Consider the following 15183-nt stretch of genomic DNA (forward strand, 5'->3'; position numbering starts at 1 on the left):
AATCTTTTCCCCTCATTATCACATTCTGTGGGCGAGAGATCCAAGTTTACCTTTCATGTTTTCAACACGCTGTTTCATTTTGCGTTTGTTTTTTTATCAAATGTTCTCTGAAAGTGTGCGTGCGTATTTGACATTTGTTGCCCGACCTCCTGCTTCTCGCAAGCCTTGAAAGTTATGTTGCATTTCTTGGCCATGCCAGAGTTATTCTTTCCTCCACCAAGACCAACATTTGGGGGAAGTAAATTTGCTTCCCAGCACTGAGTTACAAGGGGAAAACAAGTGGAAAAATGTCCTCCATTTCCGTTTTCAGGAAACCATAACACGGATTCAACATCTTATGACTTTATTTAGACTGATGGCTTTTTTGCGTTACTGCTATTCTCCTGCAGATGCACATGTACTCTTTGGGAATGACCCTCTTCTGGGGTGCGGACTACGAGATCCCCCAAAGCCAGGTACCTTCTAGCAGTATTCCAATAACATGCGCTCTTTCATCTGGTCATTGGACATTGACCTTAACTGTGTTTGCATGAAGCCCATGAAGTTGGGGGAACACCTAAACAGCCTGCTCCTGAACATGTGCGACGATGTTACGTTGAGCCGAATGTCGATGCGCACGGTGCTGGACATCTGCAGCAAGCACATTCGAAACTCAAGTTGTGACCCCCCCTTCTCGTATGTCAGAAAGCTGGTCCGGTTGGTGCTGGGCAGCCTTTCCCAGGTACGTAGTGCAGTTTAGTTATTTTAAATAGAGGTCCCTCAATAGTGTATTGGAAATCTAGACAATTTAAAAGTGATTTTAAATTGAGAATGATGCCCAGTAGGGTAGGTTGTAGTCGTCAACGTTTGCAGTTCCCTTGTTTCTTGAAGGCCTCTTCAATTTCTCAGTCAAGCATAATTTTAGGATGGATTAAAAGAGTGTTTTCTCTCCCTCCACCTCAGCTGGACGGTCTGCTGACTGACAGGGAGTCCCTTCCTGAGCGAAGTAAGGAAATTCGGGAGAGACTGAGAGGGAAAGGCTTACCTTCAGGTAAAAACGGCACACTCCACACTGATTCACATTAATCACGATAAACCACAGTTAATAGTAGCCTAAATATAACCAGGGCCAATCACTTTGGCTCTTCTTTGTGCCCGTCTAAGAAGGTTAGTAGTTAGAGTAATTGTGGATAGACACTTGGCTGCAATTCCTCTAATGAGGTTGACTTTTTTTCACCCCTGGTTTTCAGTCATGAAATTGCATGCTCTTTTTTTTTTCCGGTGCGCGTGTGAAAGCAGTGAAAGTCCTCGAGGAACGCTCACCCACTGCAAACCCGAATCGCCTTAATTTCGGAAAATATGACCAAATCCTCCCAGTGGTTTTCTGAGAACACTCACTCATGTTTCCAGGCCCACGGAGGAGCGCGTAAACACGGCCCAGTCGTCACGATTATGTAAGCGTGGCATGGTATTGATTAGAGATGCATATTTTGGAGCCTTGGAAGCTGCTGGTCTGCTGTCTCTGTCAGTGTTTTATTTCTGCGAATGAGCGGCCAGCAGCACACACAGTTCTCAAGTTCCGACCCCCACCACCCCCCCACCCCGACCCTGCCCGGTGAAATTAGTGAAGGCCTCCGTTTCTTCATTCTGTGTTCTGTAAGCTTCCTGTTGTTCCTAAAAAGACAAAGTGTAAGCTTTCGAGACATCTGATATTTTCTTCCTTTATGCATTATTGGCTCATCGACACAGCAAGTACTAATTTTAATTCCCTTGCAGTGGAGAAAAAGCAGCTCCAAAACTATAATCAACTTGTCCAGACCATTTCCTCTTGCTTTCATTGATTTCAAACATAGACATTTAGACATTTGGGAAATACCTGTCTTTACAACCATTTTCCCACAGGGAATAACTAATAATATAATAATAAATACAGTAGTCTGCAGTCAGCCATTTAGTCAACCATGATTATGGCTGGACCACCATGTTTGTAAATCTACAAAACAAAGGGGTATGTAACTTTTATTAGCCAACATAATAAATGTTTTCGGGCTGCACGGTGGTCGAGTGGTCCCACCCTCGGCCATCTCTGTGTGGAGTTTGCATGTTCTTCTTGTGCTAGGTTAATTGGCGTCTCCAAATTGTCCATAGGTATGAATGTGAGTATGAATGGTTGTTCGTCTATATGTGCCCTGTGATTGGCTGGCCACCAGTCCAGGGTGTACCCTGCCTCTTGCCCGAAAACAGCTGGGATAGGCTCCAGCACCCCCGCGATCCTTGTGAAGATAAGCGGTAGAAAATGAATGAATAAATGTTTTCTTCCCTCAGGGAGGAGTGCTGCCCCCAGGGTGCTGGAGCGCTACCGGGCCAGGACTCAAGAGCAGGCTTCTCTCAACCGGGGCCTCAGTCGTTCCATGGGATCCCTGTCAACGCACGACATCATGAGGGGGGACGAAGGAGCCGCCATGCACTATTCCCACTGTGACTCGGAATGCTCCGCCGAACACTGCCCCAAACCTGTCTCACTCCAGCACCAGCACTCGTACCCCCACTTGCACCCGTTTCATCCCCAGCAAAAAGGCCGACCCGTGGAGCTGGATCGGAGATCTTTACAATTCCACGGTGCTGACCTACGGCCAGCTCAGACAAGGAACTCCTGGGCCTCCTCTGTGGACTTGGCCTGTATTGACCCAGAGGCTCTTCGCTTTGGCGCTTTGGAGGACGCACGCCGAGGCAGCAGCGCGCTAAGCACACAAACCATTGGCAGGATCAAATCACCTTTTAGTGTCTCCAGGGAGAGGGACTCTCGCTACTTTGAATTTGGTGGGATGAAGAACAAGAATGCCCATTACTTCTCTAGCCTGTCTGTGGGTTCGGGCCTCCCTGGTGCCTACGACAGGATCAAGGAACGGCAAAGGAAACTCCAACTGTTACGACAAGCGGTGGACGGTGAGTTGAACAAATGTAGTACCGTATTTAGTGTCTTTGAGTTTTACCACAATAAAACTACAAAAATGGATAGCCAACAAGTGAGAAGTCACATCAACTAGTTCTACTTCTGTATCTTCTGTATCTATACTATAAAATATGACTTCATCCAGCTTGGAACACAGTGTCCAAGAATGTGTCCAAGTTCCACAGCTCCCCATTTCTGACAGCACTCATGTAGCCTCAGATCATGACCGTACTGCTAAGATGGTTGACATACTTTTTTTTCGTTTTTATGTGACATACTTGATCATATACCAAAAATCGAGTTCAAGGCCAGTCAGATTTTTTCAGTGTAAAATATTTTAGTTTTTTTCCTCTCAGTAAGCAAAAAAAAAAAGTGCTTGAAAAATGTGATTTGAATCCTCAGTTGTGACTGCAAGGCACATGAGAGGGTGTCGGAATTTGTGAAATGCATAACGTACATATGCTGTCAATCACACTTTGTAGATTACTTTAAGTAGAAGTACATGACTTTTTTTCTGAAGCCTGTAGCAACACGCTTCCACTTCCACTCCTGTGCGTCTCATACATTTACCCGTACAAAGGCGGAGATGTTGCTCACTTGGCAAAAACGTCCTTCCGTTGAGTGAAATCATCCATAATGTGGCACATTCAAGACTGATCATGCAATAATGGGTTTGACTGAAGGATGATGGAACATAGTATATTGTCACTTAGAGTACTCTTTGTTAATCTTAAGCCACTATTGGATATCTTGTTGCAATGTCATGATGACTGTGTGAAACTACTGAAGACTCAGTAAAGCACCCAACAAGATGCCATTGGAATTCTGGCAACAACTAGAAATGCACGCTTGTAGGAATATTTTTTTTAAAACTGTATTTACATACAGTAAAAATTATTTTTAGACAATTTAGCAATTTGTTGTCTCAAATTGAGTTCTCAAGCACTACAGACAGCGAGATCAAAATATGACAGACACCATAATAGCAGGCGACTATCCAGTATATCATACAGCAATACACATAAACTCAATTGGTACCTTTTTATCCAGATGCTCACAAAATTTTAATTTGTCTAATCTCGTAACTTTTTTACTATGTTGAAGTGACGCAATTGAAAAAGGGCATAAAAACACAAAGCTATTGGCAGCCTTATATTTTGACACTGTACTTTTTTTTTATACTACCTACGTTTTTATATCTAGACATATGACATATAACAGATGGGCAAACTATTTGGGTTGCACTCCCCGTCACAGAGCTGATGAAGAGCCCTAAATAAAAGAGAGCCATCCAGACAAATAGGAACGTCAGTGCGGGTCGTATATCACGTTGATCAGGCCATAAAAGTGCAGCCATTGCTGAAGAGACTGCGTGGCAGCACCGGGCCTTCGAGGTGAAAATTATACCAGAGGGAAGATGGCGCGTCCATCTTTAACTCCCACGTGTGCTTCAGGCTGGGCGCTGGCCCGAATTGAAGTATGATTGGTAGATGCGGCGTTGAGATGGAGTTTGTGTGAGTCACTCGCGTAGAGGTTTCCAAGTGGCTCGTTGTAATTACAGGCCAGCTTAATTCTAGCTTACTGCGCTCCGTCACGCATGTAGCGCGTCCTCGGCCTTCTCTACTTATGTTTCTTACATCAAGGCTGCATATTGTTGGGCTGTAAACACACCGGGCACCATCTTTGTTACCAAGAATGAGGACACAAACAGCACGATTGATGAAGAGCTTTAGCGTCTTAGGGTCTTAAGGGCCTTTCTAAGACTTCTGTGGGCCAGCTGGGCTGAGTCACATGTGGACAAAGAGGTCTGCTGCCCACTTGGAGTTGCAAAAAGGAGTTTTTTTTTTTCATAAAACAAACGGCCTTCTTACTCCTCTTCCTTCTCCTCCTCTCTCCAAACATCAGCAGCCTCCCTGTTCTCTGGCAGCTATTTTAAGTGCGCTACAGCCACAAAGCTACGCAGTTCTTTTCTTCCCCGGTTGTGGCTTCTCATTCACCACAGGTCACACCTCCCACTTTCTCCTTCTATTTGTTTTTTAGGTCCCATATTATACTCATTTTCAACTATTTTAAATAAGTCCCAAATAGTTATTGGAGGGGTGCTGCCTCTTGCCTCAATTCTGTAATTTAAACAGTTGAAATATGATTTTCGAAAAAGCCCTACAGGGAACATACTGTGTTGTTTGTCCGTACCCGTACCACAAACATGCAAAACGGATAACTAGTTTCCAATCACATTATGTAGGTATATTAATCAGACTGTTCAAAAGCCAAACACAATCTAGTTAAGGTGTTTACATGCATGTTTAAAAGCTAGTTTGAAGCCAATTCAATTATTAGGTTTTTTGGGGGTTATATAAACACACTGATTGCAATTCCTTAATTGGCTGAGAGCGATTTCCTTGTTTCCATTGCATATTATGGGCTTGGCTCAACATGGCTTCACTCGTCCAGTTGTAAAAGCTGGTACTAGGAAGTACTATTTGTAATACCTGGTCAGCCATGGTCCAAGTGTGCAGTACCATATGGATGTAAATCCCAATCAATTGCTGTTCAGTGCTGATGTGTTAAACTTGCAAAAATAAATATGTTAACATTATTACTCTGCCATTCTACCTTGGCTCTGGACACGGTCGTATTATACTCCACACACTTTGATGCCCAAAGGAGAGCAATACAATTGGTAGGAGTAAATACAGGGGACCTTTGTTGTCTGACATCCTTTGAAGGCTGCAATTGAAGGTCTGTTATGTCATAATGCTGACTGAAAGCAGTCCCCTTCAAATGCGGCCTTCATGGTTTTGCAGAATGCATAGCGACTATCCTTTGCGACCTCACACATCCCAATTCTTGGACAATGTGGCTTTCTGTGTCTTTGGCCCATGAAATGAAAGTTGAATGCCAAACATGTGGATTGACAGTGAAGGCCGTCGTGAAAAAATGTCATATTCCATCTCGAGTGTGGCGTTAATCGGGCTTAATTGGGCGCAGACCTTTTGCAGGGGATGTGTTCCTTGGCAGAGACGCTCTATTTTTTTTTTTTCTTTTTCTCTTCTCCTCCTCTGACTCCTCTTATTCTTTCCTGCAGGAAAGTGATGGCGCAGCAGTGGTCAGTGCTCTCAGGTTTCACCCACATGCATGTCGTCTCTCTGTGAATGTGACTTTGCAAAGCATTCTCCACTCAATTTAACTGCAACATTATTTTGTGTGTGTGTGTGTGTGTGTGTGTGCGCGCATGTTTATACCCGGTCACTTTCATCTTACACCACGCCCCTCCTCCCTTCTGTCAACCTAAGGTGCTTCAATCAGTAGATATTTTCCTAGCAAATCTGCAGGCTGTAATTGGAGTCATGTGTTGCGGATGAGGGAATTCCAAACGTTATTGGACTTTTCCGGCACTTGGCAGTCGGTCATGTGGCTCAGAGCAGTGGCAGGCCCGGTTAGGACAGCAATACGGAACAGCGGTTGCTGGAATTTAACATTTGGCTGAAGGTACAAGCGCCAAATTGTCCTAAGTATCTTGGCGCTTTGGCTTATTGACTCCCAAGGTCTGCACCAGGAAAGATGAGAAAGTCTGGCCTTCATTTTCACTGTACTCATGTTTTTTAAACCGATGCGACAAAGACCCATTGTATGTCTAACTGTTTGTGTTGGAAACCTTTTATTTCATTTGTTCAGGGTGTAGGCTATAGAGGGTGGTGAAGTGATGCATGCTGGGTTAGAGATAGCTTTTAACTGTTTGTGCTTTGTTTTGAGCATCTCCATGTAAGACATAGTGCCCTGTGTCAATTTCAATGAAATGCTGATTAATTAACAGCCCTCTTGACGTAGTGTCAGTTATATTACAGTGATGAGAAGTAGGAACTCTCCCAATGCTAAAATGTGAGTCTTCTATATGTTATTTATATATATTATGTTTATCTATATTTGGTAGTATGAGTGTAAAGGTGACTATAGGGGTGTTATTTAGAGTCCAGAGGACTCGAATATGTTAAAAATGTATTTAGAAGGTTGTAAACTTCCACTGGGACCGGTTGATGCCAGGGCTTGTGCCAGGGGGGCTACTAATATATTTGTTTCATTTCAGTAATATCACTGTGGCTGTTGATAATTCTTTGTCCTCTCCATTATGATCTTTTATAACCAACATAGACATTTGCTGATGTATTCCTGTTTATTTTTGTTGTTCTGTTATTGTTATTGCAATTGTTGGTATTCTTGTCTCTCTTAGTATTGTCCCTGCACTGCCCTCTTTTTCTTTTTTTCTTTTCTATCCCCTCCTGCTCCAGTCTGGCCGCCACCTTTATACATAACAACAAAGCATTAAAAGACCAAATAAAACTCCATATAACAGGGATGGTGTAGCTCACATTTTTCCCTGGCAGAGCAAATCTGTTTAGCATGTGAGGACATTTTGATCAATAATACTATCTGCCCCAATGGATTGACAGGACAAAAAAAAGAAAGTATACCTCATCTGTTTTTCTGTCACGCATGTGACTCCTCTAATAAATCAAGAGGGAAGCTTCCTCGAATGCTACATTCAATTATTCGTGGAAGACAAAGTGCTGCAGAGCGATTAATCGGCAATTAAAGCAAGACGTGAAGTAGTTTCAACAAGCACCAGCACAAGCTGAGCCTTTCAGTGGATGTCCTGTTTATCACTTCACGCTCACTCGCTAGGAAAAGTCAACATAATCAGCAAGATCTCACCCTTAAGTTGACTTTTTTTTCCTGTCACGCATTTAACTGGGGCGCATTGGCTGTGTTCGGGCTGAGAGTTTGTTGGTTTTGCAAGTACAACCCTGATGGTTCAGCGCCATATGTCAACGTACATACGCCAACTAACTTGAAATCACATTCAAGGATTATTTCACTGAAAACTGACAGAAACAAAGCTGCTATTTTGGCCATTCATTCGCATGACTACAGTGTTTTTGAGCGTGAAAAAGTTATTTTTTAACTTTTGGGATTCACCAGAAACTGCATTGCTAACAGAGTTGCATTAATTACATGCATAGGTCCTAACCCGCACCATTATTATGTAGCATTTTAGTAGGTTTTGCATGCTAACGTGAACAGGCATCCTTGTGACTCAGTGTTGGCGCCTGTATGTGAAACTTTCCAGTTTTTACTTGGTCAGTGTCCTGTAAACATACCTAAAGGTACATCCAAAATACCTTTACCATGTGCTAACTCCACGTGCGGCACCTCTTCATATAGCCCTCCGTGCACACGTGTCGACGTCTGTGCATGCGTGTGAATGTTTTGTGTTAAAGCCAAGCTTGTAAATCACAAGGCGACGCGATTCCATGTCAATGTTCTGCAGCAATGACAGCGATGACCTTATCCAAAGCAGATAGAGAATGGTTGTTCTATGTGACAGTTTGACCAGGCCTCCTCTATTGCAAGATTAAAGATGCACCCAGTAAAGTTTAAAAAAGGTTGTGTAATGTCTTGGGAATGCTATCCATTTAAGCTATGCGGCCGAGAGTGATACTGAGGAGCAGGACTTTCAAGTTTTTGTCTCCGAGGCTGAGAAATGCATCACCCAGCAGGTTAAAAGTTCACTGTGTTTCAGGTGTATTTACATAATGCTATATCTATTCATGAAGCGCTAAAAAAAAAACCTGGTAGGATGCATTTATGCTTGTTTCACCCTCTCAGGAGCTGCATGTCAGCATGGTGACGCCTGTCCTACCATTTGTAATGTTTACCAACAGTATGACTAACAAACTGCTTTGTGTGTCTTGTGTTGACTGGTGGGAAGCTGCTGTCATTCGCCCAAGCGGCAGGAAGTCTTCCTTTGGCTTGTTTATAGTTTACTTGTTCAATTGGATATTTTCAATGTACTGCAGGCCAATAAAAAATAGCTGCAGGCTGCAAATGACCCCCCTGGGCTGCACTTTGGACACCCCTAACTTAATGTGTTTACGTAATTTAACCCTGCTTTAGGTAGGAAGCAAAAAAAAAGAGTTAATCCTTTGATGCTTGTTGAACTAAGGATGGGAAAGGTCCTAGAGATGTGCCACTATAAAAAGCCATGACACATTATTATGTCACATGCGTGAAGGTTATGCTGCATTGCAGGCATTTGTTGCTGTGTGTTTATGACCTCAAAAGATGAGCTGATCTTGGGTTGTTCGTCTCCCTCAGAACCATCTCTCACTCACCACCGACACCACAGCGATTACAGTTCCTCCAGTGAAAGCCCCTCGGTCTCCTCCTCTGATCCCGACTACAGGCAAGGTACAGAACCCGTTCCTGGGACTGATTCTGATTCTCAAAAGATAACACCATTATCTTGCACTGCCTCAAAGCTCTTGGGCATGGAATTCACCAGAGCTGCACGTGTTGTTACTGGAAACCTCTTCCACTCCTACAGGATGAGTGGCAATTCATGTTTCCTTTAATGAACCGCAGCTCCCCCGTGTCAGCGGCACTCATGCAGCCCCATACCACCACCTTTCTTGTCATTTTGAGTCATTTTCAGTGGATAGTAAATCGTATACTGCCACTTTAACTCTGCACTGACGACTTTAAAGTATATCCAAGTGTCAGTAAGTCCTTGCTGTTTATAAGCTGACCTGCATCAACAGGGCAGCTTCACACCTCAGTGCGGGTGCCTGGAGAGCCATGCTTGATTATGGACATGTGACAACTGAAATGTATGTGTGTGTGTGTGTGTTTGTGCCCTCTTGCTTTCCCACGTCATCTGTAGCTAAGAAAACAGCCGAGGTGAGACGATTCGGCTCCCAGCTGGCACTTTCCTCGGAACACGACTCCCTGTCCCTGACCAGTCACAACACACAAAGGCACAGGTAAGACAAGCCCATACAGGACCACTAGACATACAGCCTCCTAAAGTCATCCTCAGAGTCTAACTTGTGTGAGGAGTTGGTCTTCAACTGGTGGGTCGCAGGACAAAAAAAAAATTTAATGACTCAATGTCTGTGAATGCACCTCATGTGGTGTAGCAAGCAAAACCGCGGTGAGGTCCACACCGTCTTTCTGTGCAACTGTCAATCTTGAGTGGAGATTTAATGCGCCGCCCGTTCGACACACAGCTGCAGATATCTGCCAGAGAAGAGCACGCCATAAAGAGACAGCATCTCAGCACTGTAGCTCATCCTGTGTTGAAAACATTCATTCATTTTCTACCGCTTATCCTCACGAGTGTTGGGGGGGGGGGGGGGGGGGGTGCCGGAGCTGTCTTCGGGCGAGAGGCGGGGTCCACCCTGGACTGGTGGCCAGCCAATCACAGGGCACATATAGACAAACAACCATTCACACTCACATTCATACCTACGGATAATTTGGAGTCGCTAATTAACCTAGCATGTTTTGGAATGTGGGAGGAAACCGGAGTATCCGGAGAAAACCCACACATGCACGGGGAGAACATGCAAACTCCACACAGAGATGGCCAAGGGTGGAATTTAACTCGGGTCTCCTAGCTGTGAGGTCTGCACGCTAACCACTCGCCCGCTGTGCAGTCCGTGTTGAAAACAGTCCCTTTAAAATATACAATATGTAAGACGTTTGAGGTGAAATATTGCAGCAATATTGCAACAACAGTAGCTCTGTACCACTTGTTACCACTTTTGTCGCCAGTGGGGTCTTTTTTATGACTTTTTTTTGACAGATTTTCTTGAATTGTGATTTATTTTCAACCGAAAGGGGTTGAACTTTGGAACTTCTACTGTTGTCCGTAACCCCCCCCCCCCACCCCCCCCCCCCCACCCACTGCGTCACGATATCTACATTGTGCACATGTTAAAACAACACGTCTGCTCCCTTGTATGAGGATTTTACCACCTGCAGTCTCCCTGCGGGGAAGGGAACTTGGCAGATAAGAGGAAAAAGCTTTGGTCCCGTCAGCCTCAAACAGGCACACATAGCTGGTGTCACACAGCAGGGTCGGCCCCCATGCTTGGCTAGTGAGGTCATCGGATGTACCAGCTACTTTCAGCAGCCTCTATCGCACTAATCTATGCTATTATAGAGCAGAGCTGCCGACCGATGTTGAAAGACGGATGTTTTCAATTTGACCCCTTAAAAGTCTAGTGTATTATTTTACTGATTATTTATATTTAGCTAATGGCAATAATTTTGTTTGTATACAAATTAGAAATATTAGTATTAGGCATTTTTATTGTAAGTTTAATTGTATACATTATTAAGTGTTATTATATATTAATATTTTATTATTATATTAAAACTGAGATCACATTTAAAACAAAATTGCCACTTTTATTGAAGTACTATAAATGCTCATCTTTTATTCTAATTGTATTCAATGCACTGCCAAACCTCCTATAGTTGTTGGGTGTGTCGTGTACTAAAGCAAATAAGCACTTGGGTCTCTAATTAGCAGAGGTGTGGACCTGAGTCATGCGACTTGGACTTGTCAGAATTCCAGTAAGTCATGGTTTTGATGACTTCAAAATTGACTTGACAGTATCAGGAAAGACTTGGACAATGTCTCGGGATTGGACACGGACTGACGTGTACCCATTCCAAGTATTAAGCTAATGTAGCCATTCTTGTGACTCAAGACACCACGTTTTCCCGCAGAATCTGCCTCATTGAATGCATCTATTAATGTCCAATCAGGTTTAAGCACAAATGTTGTGAATGTGGCTTATATTTTGTATCTGTCCTACTACCCTCCTTCCACTCCACTCCACTCCACTCCATGCAGGCAGTATGAGGGGGTATCGGATGAAGGCCTGGCAGGAGCGGAGCTGCTCCTGCAGAAGCAGGAGGAGGAGGTACAGCGGCTGCAGGCTCACCTGGCTAACAGGTTGTCCCGGGCCAACGTCTACGCTTTGGATGACCCCCTAGCACCCACTCGCACATCCATGCTCGACCTTCAAGACCCGATGTACACTTCCTCCTTGCCGCTCCGTAAGCCCAAGGTATGTCTTCATCTCTGTTTCTATTTCCTGTTTATTATTTAAGGAAGGATTGGCTCCCCAAAGTACAGCCAGTTGGGACCAGGGCTTTATAGCCGCTGCCGTCTCTAAACAAACAGGAAGAGGGTTCGCTCTGTGCGTTGGCCTCAGCACCTTGGCGTGTTTATTCCATAGAACAACGGCATGAATGGAGTGAGCCGTTTTGTCCCTCAGTCAGCCCCTTCCTTGTCTTGTTGGGTGGAGGCGGGGCAGGTAGCATACACACAGGGTGCAAAAGAGTGTAACATAGTAGAAATTCAATTAGTAGATATGTGGGATTTAAAAAAAAAAGAACTAAATATAGTTAATATTGGAATATATTATTATTATATTATATTAATTATAATTATATTTATTTGAGGAGAAAATAATTCAAAACGACATATTTGTAATAACTCTTTTTATTTCGTACCAATGGCAGCTGTTCCACGGGCCAGAGTTTGTGAAGATGGCTAGCGAGCCCTGCGTCATCCTCAATGTTCCCTCTTCCATAATGGTGAGAAAATACGCACGTAATAGGTAAAAAAAAATCCAATGTTCATGACTTTTTTCCCCTCCAATTGGCTCACAAGAAGCGTAAGGGAGAAGAAGTGCAGAGAAGGATCGGTGTTGTGTTGCTGAACGGCCAAAAGCTCGAGCTGAACTGTGACATCAAGGCCTTGTGTAAAGACGCTCTCGACATGGTGATTGCACACGTCGGTCTGGTGGAGCGCCATCTCTTCGGTCTAGCTTACCTCCAAGGTAGCGTGTGCCCACTGTCGGCAAAGTGCCTTCCTTTCTCGACTTGAAGCTGAATCCTCCCTCCCCTCTCTCACACACAGATAATGAATTTTTCTTCGTTAATCCTGACACCAAGCTGTCCAAAGTGGCCCCCGACGGCTGGAAGAAGAAATGTGACATGTCTTTTAACCTTTTTCTACGCATAAAATTTTTCCTTGATGATGTTAACCTTATTCAGTGAGTACACCTACAATAAAACTCTTTTTGGGGAACTCCTGTAGACCTGTAGAAGAATATTCAATGATGCATTTCTTTCAGACATGCCATGACCAAACATCAGTACTATCTACAATTGAGGAAGGATATTGTGGAGGAGAGGATGCGCTGCGACATGGAAAACGCCATCTTGTTGGCTTCCATCGCTCTGCAGGCAGAGTTTGGCGACTACCAACCTGAGGTAGAGGATTGTGATGTACATGCATCTACGCCAAAGGAGAAACTACAGAATGAGGAATTAATTTGCTAATGTCCGGTCTGCAGCTTCACGGGAAGACGTACTTCCGTGTGGAGCACTACTTGCCCGTGGCCGTTTTGGATAAGATAGACCAGACGACCATCAAGGAGCAGTTGCCGAAACTTCACAGCAACTACTACAGCGCATCTGAGTCAGAGGCTGAATTTGAGTTCCTCAAGGTAAATAATACTATGGACGCCCCCTGGGTTTACATGTTTGGGTGGGTAGGCTGTCATTTTAAGGTTCTGCTGTACAGTAATCCCTCGTTTATTGCGGTTAATTGGTTCCAGACCCAACCATGATAGTTGAATTTCCACGGAGTAGGATTCCTTCATTCATTCATTTTCTCCCGCTTATCCTCACGAGGGTCGCGGGGGTTACTGGAGCCTATCCCAGCTGTCTTTGGGCGAGAGGCGGGGTACACCCTGGACTGGTGGCCAGCCAATCACAGGGCACATATAGACAAACAACCATTCACACTCACGGATTCCTTCATTATAAATAAAATATATATAATACTTAATATAATAATGTAATATATATAATATATATATATATATATTGTGTGTGTATATGTATATATATATATATATATATATGTATGTATATATATATATATATATGTATGTATATATATGTATATGTATGTATATATATGTATATGTATGTATATGTATATGTATGTATATGTATATATATGTATATGTATGTATATGTATATATATATGTATATGTATATATGTATATGTATATATGTATATGTATATATATATGTATGTATATATATATATATATATATATACTCTTTTTAGCAATATTAGAGCCCTCAATATGTAAAATAACACCCCTATAGTCCCTTTTACACTGTTATTATCAATTACAGTGGACACACTAATAGAAAATATGACTTAAAGAAGATATAATACATACTCACACGTGAGCATTGACTGGCTATTGTCTCATGAATGTAAAGTTATTGACGCCTGGTGACCATTGTACAATACCGTTTGTGGTTAAGGAGCAATTTACAACACACTTTAATGGCTTTATTGATGAGCAGAGAACACACATGCAATGAAGATTCACACAGGCGCTGCTGTCAGCCACAAGTCACGCCAGTATCTGCTCTCTCCACACTGCTAACCAAAGACGTCGCTGCTAGCAATCAGCTGAACACAGCTGGCAACTCTAGCTAGCTGACGTCACGCAGGTCAATGCCCTGGCCTCGTTCCTTAAAGGCACAGACACATCACAGATATTACACTACATAGCTCGTCTTCTGAATGCTTGATATTTATTTTTATTTTTGTTCCTTTAACCTTTTTATGCTTCACAATGCTTCCGAGAATACAGGAAGTGGGTTCTCGGTGGTCAGAGTCAAGTTTTCGCTTTTGCTTTTATTTTAACAGTTGTCATGTTAAGCTTTGGCTGATGTTATTCCAAAGGTGAGCCAGAGGCTGACCGAGTACGGGGTCCATTTCCACCGAGTACACCCCGAGAAGCGATCCCAGACAGGCATCATGCTGGGCGTCTACTCCAAAGGGGTCCTCATCTTTGAAGTCCTCAATGGAAACCGTTCACCGGTGCTGAGGTTCCCCTGGAGGGAGACCAAGAAGATTTCTTTCACAGTAAAGTCATTTTGTCAAATCACCTGAATCAAAACCATCATAGCGCAGCGGATTATCGACCTAATCTGATCCTTTCACTCCCGTTGCAGAAAAAGAAGGTTTTCCTTCAGAACACCTCAGATGGGATCAAGCATGTGTTTCAGACAGACAGCAGCAACACATGTCAGTATCTGCTGCAGCTCTGCTCTGACCATCACAAGTTCCACCAGCAGACCAGAGCCCACCAAAACAGCAAGGAGCTCCAAGATATTGGTAGGAAGATTATGTCATCCTATTTGAAATGCTCCAGTTGTAAACAATTCACCGCAGTCGCCTATTGTCTCCGGGTGCATGATCTGCAAACCTGCCGGGTTCTCTAATTAGCTCTGAGTCAGAAAACACTAGCATTAATTAGCACTAATTAGTTGGGGCTGTAGACTAAAAAATGCAGTT

At 43.5% G+C, this 15183-nt stretch overlaps 1 protein-coding gene across 4 annotated transcripts in view; it reads left to right on the top strand.

Moving 5' to 3' along the window:
• The window catches only part of ptpn13 (protein tyrosine phosphatase non-receptor type 13), a 43518-nt gene that overhangs the window by 11608 nt on the left and 16727 nt on the right, over nt 1-15183 (top strand). For 3 of the 4 annotated variants that reach the window (XM_058052261.1, XM_058052277.1, XM_058052285.1), the window contains 14 exons: nt 390-455; nt 536-721; nt 943-1030; nt 2305-2925; nt 9089-9181; nt 9654-9753; nt 11637-11853; nt 12311-12385; nt 12462-12630; nt 12711-12846; nt 12928-13066; nt 13150-13302; nt 14569-14751; nt 14841-15003. In XM_058052261.1, coding sequence (XP_057908244.1) covers nt 390-455; nt 536-721; nt 943-1030; nt 2305-2925; nt 9089-9181; nt 9654-9753; nt 11637-11853; nt 12311-12385; nt 12462-12630; nt 12711-12846; nt 12928-13066; nt 13150-13302; nt 14569-14751; nt 14841-15003 — 2389 coding nt within the window. The remainder of the gene's footprint in view (nt 1-389; nt 456-535; nt 722-942; nt 1031-2304; nt 2926-9088; nt 9182-9653; nt 9754-11636; nt 11854-12310; nt 12386-12461; nt 12631-12710; nt 12847-12927; nt 13067-13149; nt 13303-14568; nt 14752-14840; nt 15004-15183) is intronic. The other variant, XM_058052269.1, reaches the window with a different exon arrangement.

Source organism: Doryrhamphus excisus, chromosome 2 (assembly GCF_030265055.1).
Source record: "Doryrhamphus excisus isolate RoL2022-K1 chromosome 2, RoL_Dexc_1.0, whole genome shotgun sequence".
NCBI lineage: Eukaryota > Metazoa > Chordata > Actinopteri > Syngnathiformes > Syngnathidae > Doryrhamphus > Doryrhamphus excisus.